Here is a 20,665-nt window from a genome sequence, read left to right as displayed (position 1 = left end):
ATTTTAATATATAACGTATGGAATTGTAACATTATCATCATTATTGTTATTATTTTTTTTTTTTTTTTAGGAATTATCGTTTTTCATTTGTGTACATATTCATTAAATTAAACCAACTTAAACACCGAAAGTCTTTATGTAATCTCTGGCGTCCTTAGCTTCTTGTTCTCTCTTAGCTTCATCCCAACCTAATTCTTCACCCATAACCTTAACAGTACCATTTATAGCCTCTAATGAACGCTTGGCATCTAGGAATGCGAATCTTGTTCTTCTCAATAAAAAGTCCAAAGCAGTTCTAGTGTATTCGTATTTCATGGAATATTTCAATTCCCCAATTGTGTAAGGATAACGGAAAGAATCATAGTTGATGTGACCGTTATTAATGGAAAGATCCTCCTTGTCGGCTAATTCAATTGGCAATTGATTCAATGGATCTTCTTTAAACATATCACAGATCACTGGCGATCTGGAACCATAGTTGTTACTTAAATATTCAGCCATGACACTTGAAATACCATATTCTTGAGATAACAAGGCACCAAAGTTTGGCAAGTAATTTTCACCACCAACCAACTTCAACTTTCTGGTAATACATGGTTTGGCATTAAACTTACCAACTTTGACAACCTCATCAATGGTTTCTTCAGCCATAGCACGATAGGTAGTCCATTTACCACCAGCAATAGTGACTAAGTTATTTGGAGAAGTGAACAAAAAGTGGGACCTAACCAAATCTTGTGTGGTACCGTTAGTGGAAGTTCTTGGATCCTTGACCAATGGTCTGATACCGGCCCAAGCACTCAACACATCTTCTCTTCTAACTGGAAACTTGATATAATGTTGCAATTCTTTCAAGATATCTTGAATGTCTGCCTCAGTAGCAGTTGGATTTTCAGGAACTTGTTTCATAGGAATATCGGTTGTACCGGCTAAAACTTTTCCTTGCCATGGCAAGAAAAACATGACTCTCCCATCAGCAGTTTGAGCATCTAACAACCCCATGTTCTTTGGACAATAATAGGATGGCAAGATAACATGGACACCAGCGGAGGGAACAACCATATTTGGATTGGCAACGGCAACTTTGTTGGCAACAGTAGCATGAGCGTTTTCCTTGGCTAATATGGCAGTATCGTTTGGTAACCCATCTTTATCGTTGTCCATTTGTAATATACGATCACTGAAAGGACCAGTAGCATTAACAACCACTTTAGCATTAACGTTATAACGTTCACCTGTCTCTCTGTCAACAGCAACACAACCTTCAACTTTGCCGGTTTCTTTGTTTTTAATCAATTGCTTAACTTCCATATAGTTCAAAACGGTGGCACCCTTTTCAACAGCAGTAACAGCCAAAGAAGCAGCCATTCTACTATCGTTGAAAGAACCATCGTGGTAAACTAAACCAGCCTTCAACTTAGAAGCATCCAACATTGGGGCAACTTCTGCGGCTCTAGAAGCAGATAACAAATAGGCAGGTTTCAAGTTTTGAGACCCAGCAAATAAATCGTACATCTTACAACCGACATAGAAATAAGGAACTTGCCAATATTGATAAACAGGAATCATGATAGGTAAGATCTTACATAAATGTGGAGCAGTATGTAGCATGTGAGCTCTTTCGTTCAAGGCTTCGATAACCAAATCTAATTGAGATTTACTCAATTCCCAAAAGGCCTTTTCCAGGTATCTAACACCACCGTGAGCCATTTTTGTTGATTTTGAAGAGGTACCGCTTGCAAAATCGTTCATTTCCAAAAGGGCAACATTCAAACCTCTAGTAGAGGCATCGACAGCACTACCTGTCCCTGTAGCACCACCACCAATAATCAAAACATCAAATTGGTTTGTTTTAGATATTTTATTTAACAAATCATTTCTTGCGGGAGGAGCAACAATTTTTTTGTCGATAGCTTCAATGGCAGCAGCAGTTTCAAGAACATCGTTTCTGATACTGTTTTTTGATGAACAGGAGTAAAGAGTCACTGCTGTAGCGGCAGTAACAGCAGTCAATAAAAGCTTTTTCCTTTGGGAAGAAAATAATAGTCTACGTGTTGTACTAAACATAATGTTTATTTTTTTTTTTTTGTGAATGAGTAATGATGGAGAAGGAACAAAATATGTATGTTTTTTTTCCCTTTTTAGTGTTTGTATTGTTTGTATATATATATATAATTTGAATATTCTAAAAGGTATAAAGAAGAAAAGAAGGAAAGAATGAAGGAAAAAAACAAAAAAATGAAAAGTAGAACAGGAACAATTTAATTTTGATGTTTCCTTTATATATAAATTTGAAACAGGAAGATCATTTATTTAACAAGCATTTTTTTGTCTTTGTTTTTTTTTTCTTTTTTGGATGTTGATTCCTTCAAACCTAAAAATTTTTTTGTTATTTTTTATTTTATTTTATTTTATTTTTTTTTTTTTTGTTTTTTCTTGGAAAATATCGGATAAAGTATGTGGTGTGTGGGTGCTTCTACGGGGGACTAAATGGTATTTACCACGTGACTTGATAGCTCCCATTTCCGTACCCCGCAATCCCATCAGCAATCCGCCCCCGCCCCCGCAAAAATAATACTAAAAAAATGAATAAAAAAAAAAGTACAGGAAAACACACGCACCTTTTTTTTTTTTTTTTTTTTGTTTTTAGTGTGATTTCCACTGCTTTTTTCCCCACGTTGTTTTCTCCTTCTCCCCCCGCAATAATCTTTGTGTTTTAGCGCAGTACAAAAAATATTGCAATAAAAATCCCCTTGTAGTAAAAACAAAAACAAAACAAAACAAAACAAAAAAAGGTGGGGGAGTGGGGTGTTTTTGTTTTTGTTTTTGTTTTTATTTATTTATGTTAAACAATCCCCGTTTCAATATCACCTTGTTCCCATTTCGCATTTCGCATTTCGCATTTCCCATTTCCCATTTCCCATTTCCCACTTCCCATTTCCTTTTTTTACTATTAAAAAATAACAGCGTATTAAACACCAATCAGCTTTCCACAAATTTATAAATCCAAATAGATCGGAATTTAACAATAATACAAAACAATACCAACGGTTCTCATTGAATCTAATCTCTTTTAATCGAGCAAAAGTATTAAAAGCTAATATAACAGATTTCACTTTTAATTCAGGTATAAACAATCTCGAATAATAATGCTAATTTAAAGTGGGGGTATCAAATACGAAATAGGTGTACTCTTTACAGTAAATTATATAATTAATTTATCGAATTTATTTCCAAAACAATTAAAATACGATTATCTCCCCATTTTTTTTTTTTTAGATTGACCTCATTTTAATTTTTCAGAGTGAAAAAAAAAAAAAAAAAAGGAGAATAGCCATCAAATGTTAAAGCCGGTAAAATAACCATAATTTCATTCTATTACTCTCGACAAAAATAGAAATAATAAGAGAGAGAGAGAGAGAAAAGAAAAAAGAAAAAAAGAAAAGAAAATAATCCACAAAAACTGAAAATAAATATATAGAATAGGTTATCATTAAATAATCTTGTGTTTCGGTATATAGTAAATAATAAAAATTATAAAAATCTAAGACCAGAACCACTATCCCTAAACAACTCATAAATTTCAATCGTATAATCCTAGTTTCTTGACTTTTTTCAATTTTCTACGAACAACCAACATTGGTACAGTACTAATGTAATTCGACAACGTGCCTAGGATAACACTCAAGGATACAATAATTAAAGTGGGTGACAATGAATAAACCATTGTATTCAACAAGTGTTTTGGATATGGGTGTGCTACAGATACAATAGCTACTTGGATGTCCTTTTCTTCCAACGTATGAAAATTGTCGAATAGAAATTTCACATGATAAAAAATTTTTAAAACATTCTCTTGTAATTTTGAACCGCTTCCGCTAGATTCGGTGTGTAAAATGTACACTGTGTCATTCTTATTCAAAACAGCCCCAAAAGTGTAAGTTAGAGCATATTGGCATTCTTGTGTTAGATCGTGAAACACTATGTAAGATTTGCCACTTGTATTTTCAGGAGAATCAAGAGCATTCCCTCCAATTACAACACTCGCTCTATTACATCCTCCTTGTAATTCTTGAGTGTCTATCAACTCAGCAACATTCTTGTGTTCTGCTTTATATGCTTCCACCCACGGTTTTGAATTTTCTACTATTCTGTTTAAATTCATTTCGAAATTAGGCAACACTTGAGATCCCATCTCGTAAGTCAACTTAGCATCTATATCTGCCTCATTTTCCACGTCGCTTACTTGTTCTTCATCACTTTCATCATCAAGTAGATCGCTACTGCTGCTGCCTATGTTATTAGTATTCGAAGCAGCAATGTCTTCAGTGTTTAATCTTTCGGCGGGATTTCTTCTAATAATCGTCCACTTTAAACTTTGTTGGTTGAATATAGAGCTTAAACTTCTACTCCGGCTAATACTACGGCTTCTAGACTCGCTACATACTCTGCTGATACTGGTGTCAAGTGGTGTTGTATTATTGATATTATTGGTCGGTGATAGTGATCTATCACTTTCTACAATTTGGATATTAGGTGTTACATTGGTAGCTGTATTTACATTGGTATTGGTTCCACTGGAAGTATTTAATAAAATGGATCTTCCTCTAGATGATGATGACATAAGGAAGTTATTACTTGATGGATTGTTGTTTTTATTGGGGGGGGGGGGGGGGGGGGGGGTTTTTTATTTTATTTTTTTGTTTTTGCTTTTATAGGCTCGTGTTGTAAAAGAACAATTGAGTACTAAACACATATAATAATAATAAAAAAATTGGTGATGATGATGCTATTAATATATTTTAAAGGGGGCAAAAGCAAAGCTGAAAGACAAAAACAGACCGGGTTACAATTTACCGTAGTTCATGTCCCGAAACACTTCGGATATAATTACCAAAACCGCGCGGACAACTACAAGCATTTTTAAGGATAAACAAATTTTTTATTATTAGTGCTTTTTTCCCCCCCTGCTTCTCAAACTCGCAGTAAATAAATTTTAAGGAGCAAATTTATATTCATTAAATACTTTTTTTGTCTTTTTCCCATCGTTTCAATCATTTTTTTCTAGTCATCAACCCACTATAAGGTTTTATACCCACCCCCCCCTGCTATCGTAATACATTATACACTAACAACATATAAAAACCATTAAAATAGTGATATTCTATTTACCATGAATCATACACAAGAACAGAAAAATAATAATGATGCCATTATCTCCACAGCAACCCAATTCAGTGAGCCAGTAAAAAAAATATTCGACCAACAAACAACACAATACTTTCAACACTCTGTCGCAATTAAAAGATTACAGCAGTACATTGATAAATACGTTGAACTGGTCAGAGGTGTAGATTTTGATTATCAGCATATTGAACATCTTCTGACCTATGACCCACTTGAAACCTATATTTTCAATCCATTAAATAAATTAATAGATGAAACCCCGCCTATTAAAGGGCCCAGAAGGTTTGGAAATTTAGCTTGCAGAGATTGGCATGATAAAATAAACAAAGATATTACTTGCCTATTAAGGAAAATGCTTCCAGAAAACTTCCATAATGCAATAATAGAACTAGATTACTATTTGAAAAATTCTTTTGGTTCTAAAGAAAGATTGGATTATGGGACAGGACATGAATTGTCATTTTTAGCGTTTATTAGTGGTTTAGATATGTTAGGAGTTTTAGTACCAACTTCAAGTGATCAACCACTCACCGGCCAAGATATTTTGTATATGTTCACAAGATATTATCAACTAGTACAGAGATTGATTTTGACATATAATTTGGAACCAGCAGGTTCTCATGGTGTTTGGGGTTTAGATGATCATTTCCACATATCTTATATTTTAGGAGCATCGCAATTTGTCGGTAATTACAACGCTCTGAGTAATGGGATCACACCAAGATCGATCCTAGACATAGCACTAGTGAGAAATAGTACTTTAAAATATAAGAATCTATACTTTGCTGGTATTGCCTTTATAGACGAAGTGAAAAGTGGGCCTTTTGAGGAACATTCTCCTATCCTATATGATATCTGTAAGAATGTTGGAAGCTGGGAGAAAGTTCTAAGAGGTTTAATGAAAATGTATATGGTGGAAGTTTTAACAAAATTTCCCGTAGTTCAACATTTTTGGTTTGGTACTGGGTTTTTCCCATGGGTAGATTACAGGAATGGCAAAAGTTTACCTAATGTAGAGTATGATGGTGATTCTGTAACCGTTGATAGTACTGCCAACCATAAGAATATATACAACAACAGTAATCCAATGACTACTGCTGTATTTCCGTCTTTAGATTCTCAACAGTATCATCAACATTCTCGTATAGGAGAAACTGAACTAGCATCAAAATATAATAGATTGTTATCTTCCCCAACCAATAAGAGTAATACACTTAACTACACATCTATGCCACCTCCATCCATATCAAAAATTACAAGGGTTACTTCGCCCGGCCATAGCACTAGTATTGCCAATGTTGATCGATTTGGACGGAACACAGTGCCTAAAAAATAGTTGAATCCATTCCTCCCCCCTCAAAAAGGAAGGAGTTTAACCATGTTTGGAATTATAAAGTCCAACAAGGCTAAAGAAATAAAAATAAAACTAAAAATTAAAGAATATATATATAACTGTTTTAAATATAGGTAGTATATATAACAATAATAATAATCATAATAATAATCCATAAGAGTTTAAAATTTACTAATCATTTTTTTTTTTTTTCCTCAAATTTTTGGACCAGCAGCTAAAATTTCTGGGGTAGCAGCATCTTCATATTTTTTAAAGTTTTCAGTAAATTTATTGGCCAATTTTTTTAATTCGTTCATATAATCAGCTTCGCCCTTTCCCCAACTTTTCAAAGGATTCAATAATGAGCTTGGAACATTTTTAACCTCCTTTGGAATGTTAAAATTGAAAATTGGCAATGTTTCGTATTCAGCATTGGCTAGAGATCCATCATGTATAGCATCCAAGATAGCTCTGGTATATTTCAATGGACAACGCTTCCCGCCATCAGCATAAGAAGCACCGGTCCAGCCAGTGTTAATTAACCATGCATTGGCCTTATGGTGTGATATTTTCTCGGCTAGCATTGAAGCATATTTGGTTGGATGTAAAGTCAAAAATGGTTGGCCATAGCACGCAGAAAAGGTTGGAATTGGTTCGCTAACACCAACTTCTGTGGAGGGTTGAATACTTGTGAAGCCAGTGATAAAATTATACATAACTTGTTCTGGAGTTAGTTTGGAAACAGGAGGCAAAATACCGAACGCATCACAAGTAAGCAATATAATATTGGAAGGATGTGTGTCGATCATACATGGAATATGGGCACGTGGAATATAATCAATTGGGTAACAACCACGAGTGTTTTCTGTGATGGAAGTATCGTTGTAGTCAACAACTCTGGTTTCTTTATCATAAACAACGTTTTCCAAAACGGAACCATATTTCAAGGCATCAAAGATTTCTGGTTCCTTTTCAGCGCTCAAAGCAACAACTTTAGCGTAACAACCACCTTCAATACAAAATACACCATGATCACTCCAACAATGTTCATCATCACCGATCAATAATCTGTGTGGATCAGCACTCAATGTGGTTTTGCCTGTACCAGACAACCCGAAAAACAAAGTCACATCATTGTTTTTAACACCCACGTTACAAGAGGAATGTAAAGTCAAAACATCATAGTTGATGGGCATCATGTAAAACATAACCGAGAAAATACCCTTTTTCATTTCTCCAGCGTATTCAGTCCCACAAATAACCATTTCCTTGGCTTTGAAATTGATTTCAACTGTAGTTTTAGAAGTCATACCTTCGGTGTTTTTGTTAGCAGGGAATTGGCCAGCATTCCAGATGGTAAAATCTGGGTCGCCAAAGTTTTCTAATTCTTCTTTGGTAGGTTTTACCAACATATTTGTCATGAATAAAGCATGGTAAGCTCTAGCGCAAACAACACGAACTTTGATTCTGTAACGTGGATCCCATCCTGCATAGGCATCAACAACGTATAACAGTTCTTTAGTTCTTAGATAATCTGCGGCCCTTTCTTTAGTTATATTCCAAGTTTTTTCGGAGCATGGAATATTAACTGGACCCCACCAGATATTATCTTTAGAAACGTCTTCTTTAATGACTCTTTTATCTCTTGGAGATCTACCGGTTTTGTCACCGGATAGAGCAACTAAAGCGCCCGAAGAGGTAATTGCGCTGCCTTTTTCCTTTAAAGCATCTTCGTATAAAACGGCAACTGGGGCATTTCTTCTTAAAATAGTGTCTTGAAACAACTCAAGCTGTTCTCTAATATGTTGTTCGACTTTGTGGTTGTTATTGGGAGTCATATTTTTTTGATTGTTTGTTTGTTTTTGTTTTTGTTTTTGTTTTTGTATTTGTTTTTGTTTTTATTTATTCTTATTTTCCCCTAGAAGAAAAAAAAGAAGGGAGTTGAATAAAGAAATATTAAAAGATAATTTAAATTAAATTGTAATTTTTATTTCAACAGTTGCCTCTTTATATACATTTGTTAAAAAAAGAAAATAAAAGAAAATAAAATGTATAAAATTATTGATAATTTTTTATGGCGATGGTTATTAAGATGACTTGTATTGAAAAAAGATTTGTATTGGTAGTTTGTATCCACTTCCCGGGAGAGGAAAACAGACACTTTGTGACTTGTTTTTAAGCCAGAAAATAAACAGAATTGATATATTATTACACAGGGCTAATTTGTGCAACTTGTGTAACTTGTGTAACCAGACAAACTCCGGGCAGGAGACATGGGATCGCAGCCCATCTCTTTTTTCCTTTTGCTTAAGCAAGCTGAAGGGATGAGCATCTCTCTCTCTCTCTCTCTCGTGTCGGTCAAATGGCAAATTGCAGTGCCAGGTGTGCTGGCAGTTGGCAAATAAAATTTAAAAAAAAAGGGAAAAAAGTCAATAATGCGTGGGCGGCTAATTTTAAATTTTAAATTTTAAATTTTAAATTTTTTTTTTTTTTTTTTTTTTGCCGTTTTTAATTTCCTTATTATTTTTTTTTTCCATTCCTCCGGAAATGCTTTCTTTTTGATTAGAAACAAAAAAAATAATAATAATCCATTTTACGGAATACAATCAATTCGGGTATTCTCGGAACATTGCCAAAAAAATAAATAAATAAAAAAATAAAAAAAAATAAAAATAAAAAAAAAAAAAAATAAAAAAAAAAAAAAAAGTGTATATATTTCGGACCAAAGCAATTGAAAAACTTCTTTACAAAAGAAAAAGAAAAATATCCAAAAAAAAACTCCGGCAATATCAAGATAACCTACAACGCAAATGTTTTACAAATCTGTTGCATATTTTACGTTAATTATAACTAATTTGTGCGATATTTTTGTTATAAATAAGCAATACGAAAGACTATCTAATTCCAATACCATTAAAATACCACCTGTTTTAAACAAGCATATTGACAAATCCGAAAATATCGAAAAAACCAAGTTTTATTTGCTTGAACGGATTGCTCAAAAATTATGTCTTTTACTGTTGGTTAGTACAATCTTTTTAATACCCAACTTTTTACCATGGTTGTGGCTTAAATCATCTGAATTGAGACCTTATTTGGATGTTCTAATGAAGCTATCAGAAAGGGAAATTGCTTTTGATAGAAGGCAGAAACACAAAAATGAGGCTGAATATATAAACATTTCAATTAATATTTTTTTTTCATCCTTATTCTGTATTTGGCTTATAATACTAAAGGTGATCTCTGTGTTTTTGGGTAAGTTTTTGTTTTATTATTATTATCATTGCCATTATAATAAAGTGTTTGCCACTGCCCTAAAACCTATCCCAAATGAAAAAAAGACCAATAAGTTGGTAACTATAATTTATTTTATTGTAATTACTTTCTATAGTATTAATAATACTTTTAACATTATTGTTGCCCTCGAAACTAAAAATCCTTCCATTGTATATGCTCCATTGTACACAATAATTATCTCATTCCCATTTTTATTAATTGTATACATTATGTTTTTCAGTTTCCAATTGATTCCAAAAAGAAATGTGAAAAAACTAGGTGAAAAAAACCTAAAGTTACGTCAAGACATAATGGAATTATGCAACAATAATAAAGAATATGGGTTACGAGGCAAAGTATCTGACATTTATATAACAAACCCCACTAACAATACCCAGGATATAATTGAATTGTGTGGATTACCTTTGAAGAAAAAGAAACTTTATTTGACCGGGAATATTTTTGAGAGTTGCTGTGATACAGATAAAACAGAAAAAGATGATCAAATATTTGCATTGGTTTTATTCCAATTGTTAAGGAAGAAAGAAAAGATTAAAAAAAATTTTTTTCCATTCATCTCGGCATTATTTGGATTATTAATTCTTTTTGGAATTTTCTTTTTGGTGCAGGAAAAATATGAGTTTATTCTTGCTAGTTTTGGGTTTGTTTTAGGAAAGGGTAGCGACTACTATTCAATTGAAAGTTTAGGCATGAAATATTATCCACAAATAGGAATATTCAGTTATTCATTAATCTTTTTTTATCCATTAGTCAAATTGTGGTTTACATTGTTTCGTTGGGTTAACAAAAAAAGGTATTATAAGCTTTTAAAAGCTGTTATTGATCAGGGTTATGGATTAGAATTATATGATGCATTCGTAAACTGTTACTTTAAAAAGAGATATAATAATGAGAACATATTATTATTAGATTCAGATCCTTTGTATACTTGTTATTATAGTGCAAGTACAATCGAATCATACGTGTTTTTAGATAGTATTTTAGGACTAGAGCCAAGGGAAGATGTAAAACAAGATATGGGATATAAATGAAAAAGAATTGAAAAGTTCGATTGACGCAAATTGTCATTTGGGGATTCCATTCTTGTGTTACCCGGAAATGCATACAAATATTAAAAAAAAAAAAAAAAAAAAAGCTTGGTAAAAAATGTTTATTTTCCATATTTTATTTTTTATCGCAGTATTTCCTTATTTTTTTTTTTTTCTTTCTTTTTTATATAAAAAGATACAAAAACTTGAAAACGAAATAAATCATTGCTTTATACAAATAAACAAAATTACATCCTATTTCATTTTTTTTTTTTTTTTTTTTTTTTTTTTCTTTTAGGATAACATTACAACAAAACAAGACAAGGCAATACCTTTTTCATTTTTTAACTAAATGTCAAATAACAATAATAATTATCCTAGAAGAAGTCACAGAGAACCCTTAACAATCTTAGATTTCAACCTTCCCAGTTCTCGCAACAAGCCTACAATCAATAACAAAGACCCCTTATCGACCAACTTATCGCTGTTTGATTATTATGATTTTGGTAAACTGAAAAGAAGGAAGGAAAAAAGAGATAGAAGATATGATACTTATAAAATAGATCATCTTACCACTAGAGTTACCGCCACTTCTACTAATAATTACCTTTTTGATTTACATTCCATACATAATAAGATTAATAAAAAAAAAAAAAACGAAAGAAGAAAACAACTGGTAGCAAAATTCAACGAACCAAATGTTATATATACAAATGCTTTAAAATTTTTCCAAAATTCCGCACTCACCTCCTCCGAAAACACCACTAGCAGTGGGAATATGCAAAAATATTTGAAAAATATAGAGATTCAGTCCAAGTTAGAAAAAAACCTAGAATATGATATAGACCTTGAGATTATAGAAATTTGTAATACCAGTCCATTTCAAAAAGGATACTCTTTGTGCCCTACTCAAGTTAAAGAGAACAAGACCATTATCATAAAGGGAGCACTAATAGAAAATAATAAATCTCTAAGCAACAACAACACATATATATTACAATCTCCTTTAGCATCCGAAGTATTATTAAAAGAAAATAAAAACATACAAATATCCTCTAAATATTCTATAGAAATTTATAAAGGGCTAATTTGGTGTCTAAAATGGAGATTAGTCTCTCTAACTTGAAATTAATACGTATAAATAAATAAGTTAATAAATAATGAATTTTAATAACACGCATATATATATAGATCAGGTGGTACTTAGATTCTTATTTTCTCTCAACTCATTGCATAAAATAAACATAAATCTACTACTTATACTGCAAATGTTATGCTTTACAGACTTTAACCTCATACTACTATCATCACTTACCAAAAAAACAACACTGCCGGAATTTCCATTAACTAATCTGTCTTGCGATTTGTATATGGCATCAATGACAAATTCATCAACATGAGTTTTCCAGGTCATCTTCTCTTCAAATTCCAAATGTTCCTCAATAGACGTGGCAACATTTCCGGTAAATCTCAAAGGAAGGATATTCCTGCAGTCATACAACGATCTTAATATTATGACTGCCCTAGTTGCTGCATCCGCCACACTATTATCCTTGGATTTTCTCAAAAACCTCAATTCTTGAAATGTAGTTAAACAAATAGCTAATCTCACAATCCCTTTCATGGCCATCTTGTAAACCCTTGCTGAGTGCCTCAACCAAGAAGTAGCATCCAAAATAAAGTACGAATCAAATAGGGATAAAGCCCCTGATACAATATAATCATTAAACATTTTATTTTCCAAGCTTTCCATATAAGTTTCACGTTCCATCAACTCTGGTGTAAATCTTTTATTGTTCATGTAATTAGTAAAATCATCACCCCCCCTGATGTTCAACTTTTCAAAAACACCGCTTGTGTACAAACTACACGTTATACGATCCCCATTGATCGTGAAATCATTATAGCTAACAGTGGGTTCTTTATATCCAGATAGTTTAAAAAGATTTTCCTGAAAGTAAGCATTCACCTCTTCATAGTTTAAATTCATGTTGTGCAATTCCATTTCTTCAAATTTGTTTTCAATATGCATAGAGGGGGAGGTAAATTCCGCAAATTGAAATAATACTTGACCCAATAACCCACAAGTGTCAGGATTACCGTTAGGGATAGTTCTGATACCAAAAATACTACCATATTTTTTAGCTAGTCCGTTAAATAAACTCAACAGTCTAATGGACCTATACCAGAAATACAAGCCATTTTCGTCATTTATTTCGAAATCCATCCCATCGTTACTAAAGTCGGTAACTGAATTGTAGCTTATCAAGCCAAATTGTTTAATGTCATCACTAACTGGCACAATTTCACTTTTATCGCAGATAGGATCAAACCACAATGCACCCCAGCATTGCCAGACCTCAGGCAACATTTCGTTATTATTATAAAAGTCAATTAATTCATCCAAGTCATTTTCTAGGTTACTCGAATAACGGTTCGCCAATCTTTGAGGGCATGTCCTACAACCATACAAGGCCACTTTGTTTAAAAAATTAACCAAACTATTCCAGGGGAAAATCCTTCTCACCAATTTTAACCAAAAGTGGTAAACTTCACTGTTTTCAGGTAATTCGCTAATTTTTTTACCCAATGAAATCAAGAAATAACACCAAGTCAAAATATGTGGCAAAGAAGAAACCAATGGTCCATTCAAAAATTTTTGCAAAACTGTCATACAGCAAAATACCGATGTTTCGTTTAGATTATAGTACAGCGAATACTCCCAAATCTTAACGTCTAAGGGGAACTTGTATGGACGCTCAAACGTTTCCAAATCATTAAAAAACGATAAAACTGGATCGTCTTCATCGATCTGTAAACTAGCAGCGTTGAGATCAGCATCAGCAGCAGCAGCATCCGTTGCATTTTTTCTGTCTCTTTTATCTCTTTTTTCCTTTAATCTCAGTGGCAAATCAAATAAAATAGCAAACGGGTTTTTAGGGTCACCAAAACCTACTAGTTGAAGAATATGGGATTGTGCAAAGAGAGTAGAGCACCTAAAGTAAAATTTTATCTTTTCACCTTCTTGCATAAATATCAATTTTGGATCAAAAAAGTCGCTTGTAGGAGTAACAACCAAGGAAGACGTTGTTCTTTGCCAAACACCAAACGTATTTTTAAAGTAATTGGTCACCACATTTTGTAACTCCGGAGTTGATTGGAAAGTAGGCATTGATATGACTTCCACATGCTTCAAATATTCCACAATGTGGGAAATGTGGATGTAATGTTGGAAATGGTGGTTGTTGGCTAATATTTCATTATTGTCGGGTGTATATTTCGAACCGTTATTATACGTTATGTGCATTAATTTCCCGTTCATCAGGTCATCTAAGGATGGAATAGTGTTTTCACTGTTTTGAAATTCTGAATATGCTCTCTGATAAATGTTGTCAATCACTAATTGCATGTAATGCTGTGACGGAATAAACATGTCTTTACAAAACACGGATTTCCCTAGATTTACAAATGCTCTTAAGGTGTTTTGCTCCACGGTAGACATGTGATAGTACAATTTACCATGTCCATAATTGTATAACATTGCCTTACCATACCAATACTCCGCACTAAGCTTCCAATCAATAAAACCTCTGGGATATAATGCAATAGCCATTCTAGATAAATCACCTAACCTTTCGTACCACGGAGTTTGATAAGAGACCGGTAGTTCAGTAAGCATTTCTGAAATAGATATGAAAACGTTTGTGATGAACTGCGACCAAATCTGAGGATCCACAAAATTGGAAATAAAGTTCTTTAAAACATCCAAAAATGTTATACAACCATAAACCCATAATCTACGTTCAATACGATAAATTTCAACTATTTCTTTACCAATCAAGAAATCAGAATTGGATTGTGCTTCGGAAAGAGCTGTTGTTAAAAATTCAATGTAATTTTCAACTAAACTTGTATTCAACTTGTAAATGGACCACAAAACCTCCAAATCGGTTGTTTGAGATTTTGTTAATCTGGAACATCTTTCCTGTAATAATGTTTCTTGTTTAATAATCAGTTTGTACGTGCTCTGCAATTTTGCCACCAATTGACGCGTGCTTGCTTTTGTAGTAGATTCAGTGCTGCTGGTATTGCTATTAAGCTGTTGGGCATCATTATTATCGTTAGACATGTTTGTCTCTTCCTCTTTTCCTTGGGAATTGGCAGTGTCCTTATTATTTTCACACTCGTCCACATCTAACTCATCTTCGTCTAGCTCTTCATCATCTTCTTCCAACTCTTCGTCTTCTTCGTCTTCAGCAGTGGCATTACCATTATTATTATTATTGTTATTGTTGTTGTTGTTGTTGTTGTTGTTGCTGTCGTTGTTATTGCTGTTGTTATTGCTGTTGTTATTGCTGTTATTATTGCTGTTATTGTTACTGTTATCATCACTAACATTATTACTGCTAGCATTATTATTTATACCTGCATCATTGTTATTATACCCTTCTGTTTGATATTCTCCGTCTACGTTTTCAAGTTGTTCCCCTTGTTGCTCTGCATTATTCTCTTGAACAGGGTTAGAATTGGTACTATATTCCCGTACACCTTGAGCTGAGCTAAAATTGGTGACATTGCTTCTAGAAATAGCGTTATGATTAAATTGTTGAGTTACATTTTTAGTAAAATTAGAAGAAATCACTGGGGTACTAATATAATTGTTATTTGTAGGTGTAATTCCTCGTGAGGTAGGTGATTGAAAAACTTTATTACCACTACTATTATTATTATTATTATTATTGCTGTCACTTTTATTATTAGTACCATTAACATTCAAGTCTCTTACAGGATTGGATCCCAATTTATTTTTATAATCATGAACAGCAGATAATGGGAATGATGGTGTAGTGGGTTCTCTACTGAGAATAAAACTATTAGTATTGCTGCTTTCATTGTTTAATTCACTATATTCCCCATTGTCATTATTATTGGTAGTAAAAACAGTCTTTCCAACATATTGTAAATTATTGGACAATCCGCCCGAAATTAAATTCGATTTGTGACTATCAGCAAGAGTTGATGTATTAGGGGTTGCCATAGCAACAGTGGCATTACTGATGGAATTAATTAATGGGGCAGCTCGTCTTTTAGCACAACCGCTACCTAAATAATCGTAAGATGTTGAGTTGTGTCTTTTTTGAATACCTGCTACTGATGTAGTGGTATTGTTAGGAGTGACGGGCATATGGTTGTTATTACTATTGGTAGTATTACTATTGTTGTTATTATTATTAGTATTTAGAATTTCTCTTCTTTCAACTATATCAGCCATGATATATAGTTGTAATTATGTAGGATTCTAGTATTAATTATATGTAGATATATACATATAGTTTCTTTTATTAGTAGATTTTGGTGTTGTACTGGTAGAAATGGTGATTAAAAGGGAAATAAGAGAATTAGAGAGTTGGAAATAAATACAAAACAGTGAAAGTTTATGTTTTTGTTTTTGTTATTCTTGTTTTTGTTATTCTTGTTTTTTTTTTTTTCCAATAAAAGGAGAAAAGAAAATCAGGAGGCGGGGAGAATGGAAAAAAAGAAAAAAAAAAAAAAAAAAAAAAAAAAAAATAGGGAGAATCTTTGAAAGAAGCCAGCAATAAAAAAATAAAAAAATAAAAAAATTTTCTTCTTTTTAAAATAAAAAATTGCAACAAATTTCAAATCTAACCCGGCCGGTCTGTCTTATTCCGCTAAGAAATCAAAATAACAAGCCATTTTTAAATCTTTGGGTGAAATTTTCATTTTTCCATTAAAAAAAAAAATAGATCAATTAAATTTATGTACATGTCCGAAACAAATACTTCCGAAATCCGACTTAAACAAGAACCAATCATCTTTTCCCTTTTCACGGCCACGAATCTCCCTGACCGCTGTTGTTTAATCCTTACAGTTTGATTCTTACAGTTTTAGTATATAATATATAAAGAAATAAGACCGACTTTGTTACCCTTACCAAATACTGCCACTACCAGTCGAGTGGCTCCTTTTATTATTAACCAACCATTAATCCTTTGACATGTAACTTCAACTCACATATAAAAAAAAAAAAAAAAAAAGTGTCATCATAATTCATCAAATGTTTCTATAATTGTTTTGATGGATTCGATACAATTATTAACACCCACTCTTAATAGCCGATCATCCACACTGTGAAAAATAATAACGAGTGTAGAAGAAGGAGTACCAATAATATAATCCATATGAAAATCGTTAGGGTTCAATACTGGATCTGGTTCTAAAACTTGTTTAGCAATATGTGCTTGTTTAGCATTTTGAAATGGTATTTTTAATGTCCTGTTATTTAATATACCCGTATAACTGTTAGTAAGACACGTATATACGAATATATGAAGAAATGTAATGAAAGTTGTACTCTAATCCTTTCTCAAAAAAAAAAAAACAATAATATAAATACATACAACTTATGATCAAGTTTATCCACTGTACTCATTACCAATATCTAATATATTTCTATTCGATGTTTTTTTGTTTGAAAGAAAGAGAAAAAAAAAAAAAAAAGAACATCATAACAAAGTTTTTATAATTTAGTAATTGATTATTTCGCTCTTCTTTCAAAATAACGTGAAAAAAAAAAAATATATATATATAATCCGAGAAGCAATGTGTCCGATAAAAACCGAATGAAATCAAAGTCTTGCCTAAAATAACAAAATCCAATTTTTATTGATAATAACAAAACCCTTAAATTTTTCTTATTTTATAACTTATTTTATAACAAATGTTTTAAACCTTTTAGAACAGTAAGTGTAGCCACTTATATCCCCCCTCTCCCCACAAAAAGAACAACAAATACAGTTTCTTTCAAAATATCTCTATTCTATAATGAATATCACTCCCTCAACTTGCGAAGAAAAACAAATCAAATCAATAAAAACCACCCCTTTGTTAAATTACCAAAATAAATTATATGTCGTTCAGTCAATAGTTTATCTAGAAGATAACTCCAATGCTTACAAATTGATCGAGGAACCACTAAATTCAAACTCACTATTACCGCCCCTTTCATTCGTTGATAACTTGTTATTTAAAAAAGGTATTGCAATTATAGATTCCATTCAATCAGGCAAAGGTGCCAATTTAAGGGGTGCTTTTTATGAAAACGTTATATTTCCCATTTTAACATTGTTAAATAATGGGAAAAATACAGAAAACTTAATTAAATACAAATATTTTAAAACCACATCTTCTGACAGTATGAAATACTTTGCTCGAAGGATAATTTCCTCTAAAAAACATGAAGGAGATCTATCCTCTCCCGAAAAAACAGTTTTAATATTATCTGGTGATACAAGTATTTCTGAATTTTTAAATAATCTTCCACCAGATCAAACACCGCTCAAACAGTTGAACATTCTACCAATACCCTTAGGAACAGCAAATGCTTGGTGCAACTGTATTTTAAAAACAAACAACCCGACAACTGTCTTCCAAAATTTTTTATACAATGAGTACCGCCCAAGTACCGACCAAATTCCACTTTATAAAGTGATATTCCCCGGGGGAGACTATATTTTCATGTTCATCATATTTTCTATGGGATTTCATGCCAATTTGCTATCATTAACCACAAATGACGAAAAATATAAACATCTAGGTATCGAAAGATTTAAATTGGCAAGCAAAGATATTTTAGATCATTATGATTTGAATATTTCAATTAAAATAGGTGGTGCAGATAAATTTTGTAACTATAGTTATTTTGCTCTTTTAAATTTACCCAAATTGGAGGAAAATTATACTCCCTCGCCCATTTCAAATCCATTAATATCAAGTTTGCAATTGTTGGGCTATAAAAGTTCTTTATTGAAAAAGGGAAATGGATTGATAGATGCAATATTGAACGGATACAACACTAATCCTAATGAAATAAAAAACTTTCTTTCGAATACAGAGGGTGTCGTAACAAAATCTTTCAACAAGGATTTTGATATCGAAGTGGATCTACCAGATAACGATAAACATACTAAATTTGAAGCATGTGTAGATGGTTACTTATTCAATTACAAAAATTTCCAGTCAAAGGAAAAAAAGGACGACACAAAATATGTTATTGCTTTTAAATTTAACGAAAATCCATGGAAATCTAAATACAAAGTGTGTGTATATTGTACTTCTATTTTTTAATTATTAGTAGATTGTGATCATCATCATCATCACTTTCATCTTTCCCATGGTATCTCAACCATATTTCATCTTTTGTCTTTCTCTTTTGATTAATTTCCTTCTTTGATCTCTTCAATTTTACTTTATCCTTTTTGATACTTAATAACGACTCTATAGCCTCCTTTTTCTTGTTCTCTTTATCATTACCAGTGACTCCATTATCTGTGTGTTGTAAAATGTATTTTAGCTTGCCACCAGTTGGGTCATAGTTCTGAAACATTGGTGCTACTTTTTCACTAAGCTTAAACAACTCTGTTTTTTCCTTTTTTGTTTTAGAACTTGGAATGATTCCTAGCTGTTTTTTTAAGTTCAATTCAGTATTTAAATCCTTGATCTTTCTTCTCTTGTTTTCTAAATTGTTAAACATTTCAGGATTAACAAAATCCTCATCAAAAAAAGCTTTTGCAGCGTTCAAAGAAGTAAATGTCGATTTAGCTGCTGTAACTGTTATGGGTCCAATCTTCCTTTTATTATTATTATTATTATTATTATTATGGTTGTTTGAATATCTTATATTAAAACTTGTATTGGATTTATTCAAATATAGTTCTTTATTGTTGGGACCCCTTCTAGATATAGTACTGTTTAATTCCAATCTTTGCGAACCATTTCTTCTCAATTGTAATTCTTTATGATAGAAGCATCTGTCTTCTACTGATTTATTTATTGGGCTATTGCAGCTTTGGTTATTATTTCTTATGGGACATAATCCAAAATCTCGACTTTTTCCAATTTCTAATATATTGTTACAATCGTGCCTAATACTTAAATTAAACGATTTGTAAACATCACTAGCACTGTTATTATTTGTGTCTTCAGTTCTCCAAGGTAAAATTTTCGGATTTAAAATAGCAATCAAACCACCAATTTCCAAATTAAAATATTTGGAAACATTGTTATTTCCAAATATATACAATTTTATGTCAAAGGTGAAATCCGTTAAACCAAAAATTATGTATTTAACTGGATTATTTACCGTGTTTGTTATCTTTATTTCACTTTTAGAACTCACTATACCAAAGGTGACCCAATTCGAGTAGTCGGGCTCCTTAAATTTAGGTGGCCTAACTTTGGCAAATAATTTAGGTAATCTCAAAATTTTCTTTCCTTGTAATAATTCGTCCAAAACAGTTTCAGGTAAATATAATTTATTAATCCATTTTTGCGAATATTTTTCTTTAAGATCCACAATTTGTGGAGCATATTCATTGTTCAAATTTCTGAAAGTATGAACTCTTCGTTTCAGTAATTCTTGCTTATGGGCAAGTTCAATTTTTGCTTGCTGTGCCGATCTTTCTAGATTATTCACAAAGTACGAAGTAGTGGTTGGATTTGATGACGTTAGTTCTCTTTGACTCTTTTGTTCTTTACTATCATTTAAAGATTTTCGAAGCATATTCATTTCATTTTCCATGCGCAAAAGCTTTTGTTTAAGTAGCTCTTCTCTTTCGTCCTCATTATCTGTTATATTATCCAAATCATCATTAGGGGGATTTGAAATTCTTGGATCAATCATCTGTATTATTTTTCCCAATTGCCTATCTATTTCAGTTTAATTTTGAATATGATTAGGTACAATATATATATATATATATATATTCCTATCTGTTCGAATGACATATAATTATTCCTTGTG

At 32.2% G+C, this 20,665-nt stretch overlaps 10 protein-coding genes across 10 annotated transcripts; 4 read left to right on the top strand and 6 right to left on the bottom strand.

The window, feature by feature from the left end:
• Positions 1–117: 117 nt before the first annotated feature.
• GUT2 (glycerol-3-phosphate dehydrogenase) lies at positions 118–2,067 on the bottom strand (the record flags this gene model as incomplete). The annotated part of the gene is made up of 1 exon (XM_046081233.1): positions 118–2,067. The coding sequence occupies one exon, from the start codon at positions 2,065–2,067 to the stop codon at positions 118–120; it is 1,950 nt and encodes a 649-aa protein (XP_045932899.1).
• A 1,516-nt stretch (positions 2,068–3,583) lies between these two features.
• Positions 3,584–4,624, bottom strand: IMP21 (Imp21p; the record flags this gene model as incomplete). Its single annotated transcript, XM_046081232.1, has 1 exon — positions 3,584–4,624. One exon carries the CDS (start codon positions 4,622–4,624, stop codon positions 3,584–3,586), a length of 1,041 nt encoding a protein of 346 aa, XP_045932898.1.
• Positions 4,625–5,173: 549 nt separating this feature from the next.
• RRD1 (peptidylprolyl isomerase RRD1) lies at positions 5,174–6,523 on the top strand (the record flags this gene model as incomplete). The annotated part of the gene is made up of 1 exon (XM_046081231.1): positions 5,174–6,523. One exon carries the CDS (start codon positions 5,174–5,176, stop codon positions 6,521–6,523), a length of 1,350 nt encoding a protein of 449 aa, XP_045932897.1.
• A 212-nt stretch (positions 6,524–6,735) lies between these two features.
• PCK1 (phosphoenolpyruvate carboxykinase PCK1) lies at positions 6,736–8,358 on the bottom strand (the record flags this gene model as incomplete). The annotated part of the gene is made up of 1 exon (XM_046081230.1): positions 6,736–8,358. The coding sequence occupies one exon, from the start codon at positions 8,356–8,358 to the stop codon at positions 6,736–6,738; it is 1,623 nt and encodes a 540-aa protein (XP_045932896.1).
• Positions 8,359–9,330: 972 nt separating this feature from the next.
• On the top strand, positions 9,331–10,848 carry SCDLUD_005309 (uncharacterized protein; the record flags this gene model as incomplete). The annotated part of the gene is made up of 1 exon (XM_046076910.1): positions 9,331–10,848. The coding sequence occupies one exon, from the start codon at positions 9,331–9,333 to the stop codon at positions 10,846–10,848; it is 1,518 nt and encodes a 505-aa protein (XP_045932895.1).
• Positions 10,849–11,197: 349 nt separating this feature from the next.
• On the top strand, positions 11,198–11,971 carry SCDLUD_005308 (uncharacterized protein; the record flags this gene model as incomplete). Its single annotated transcript, XM_046076909.1, has 1 exon — positions 11,198–11,971. The coding sequence occupies one exon, from the start codon at positions 11,198–11,200 to the stop codon at positions 11,969–11,971; it is 774 nt and encodes a 257-aa protein (XP_045932894.1).
• A 66-nt stretch (positions 11,972–12,037) lies between these two features.
• On the bottom strand, positions 12,038–16,117 carry SCDLUD_005307 (uncharacterized protein; the record flags this gene model as incomplete). Its single annotated transcript, XM_046081229.1, has 1 exon — positions 12,038–16,117. One exon carries the CDS (start codon positions 16,115–16,117, stop codon positions 12,038–12,040), a length of 4,080 nt encoding a protein of 1,359 aa, XP_045932893.1.
• Positions 16,118–16,907: 790 nt separating this feature from the next.
• On the bottom strand, positions 16,908–17,296 carry PCC1 (chromatin DNA-binding EKC/KEOPS complex subunit PCC1; the record flags this gene model as incomplete). The annotated part of the gene is made up of 2 exons (XM_046077012.1): positions 16,908–17,163; positions 17,265–17,296. The coding sequence occupies 2 exons, from the start codon at positions 17,294–17,296 to the stop codon at positions 16,908–16,910; spliced, it is 288 nt and encodes a 95-aa protein (XP_045932892.1).
• Positions 17,297–17,688: 392 nt separating this feature from the next.
• SCDLUD_005305 (uncharacterized protein) lies at positions 17,689–18,990 on the top strand (the record flags this gene model as incomplete). The annotated part of the gene is made up of 1 exon (XM_046076908.1): positions 17,689–18,990. The coding sequence occupies one exon, from the start codon at positions 17,689–17,691 to the stop codon at positions 18,988–18,990; it is 1,302 nt and encodes a 433-aa protein (XP_045932891.1).
• Positions 18,980–20,545, bottom strand: MCM10 (Mcm10p; the record flags this gene model as incomplete). The annotated part of the gene is made up of 1 exon (XM_046081228.1): positions 18,980–20,545. One exon carries the CDS (start codon positions 20,543–20,545, stop codon positions 18,980–18,982), a length of 1,566 nt encoding a protein of 521 aa, XP_045932890.1.
• Between the last annotated feature and the right edge of the window lie 120 nt (positions 20,546–20,665).

This window comes from Saccharomycodes ludwigii, chromosome VII (assembly GCF_020623625.1).
Source record: "Saccharomycodes ludwigii strain NBRC 1722 chromosome VII, whole genome shotgun sequence".
Lineage (NCBI taxonomy): Eukaryota > Fungi > Ascomycota > Saccharomycetes > Saccharomycodales > Saccharomycodaceae > Saccharomycodes > Saccharomycodes ludwigii.
Note: the sequence above shows the minus strand (reverse complement) of the source record. Positions and strands in the feature narration are given on the sequence as shown.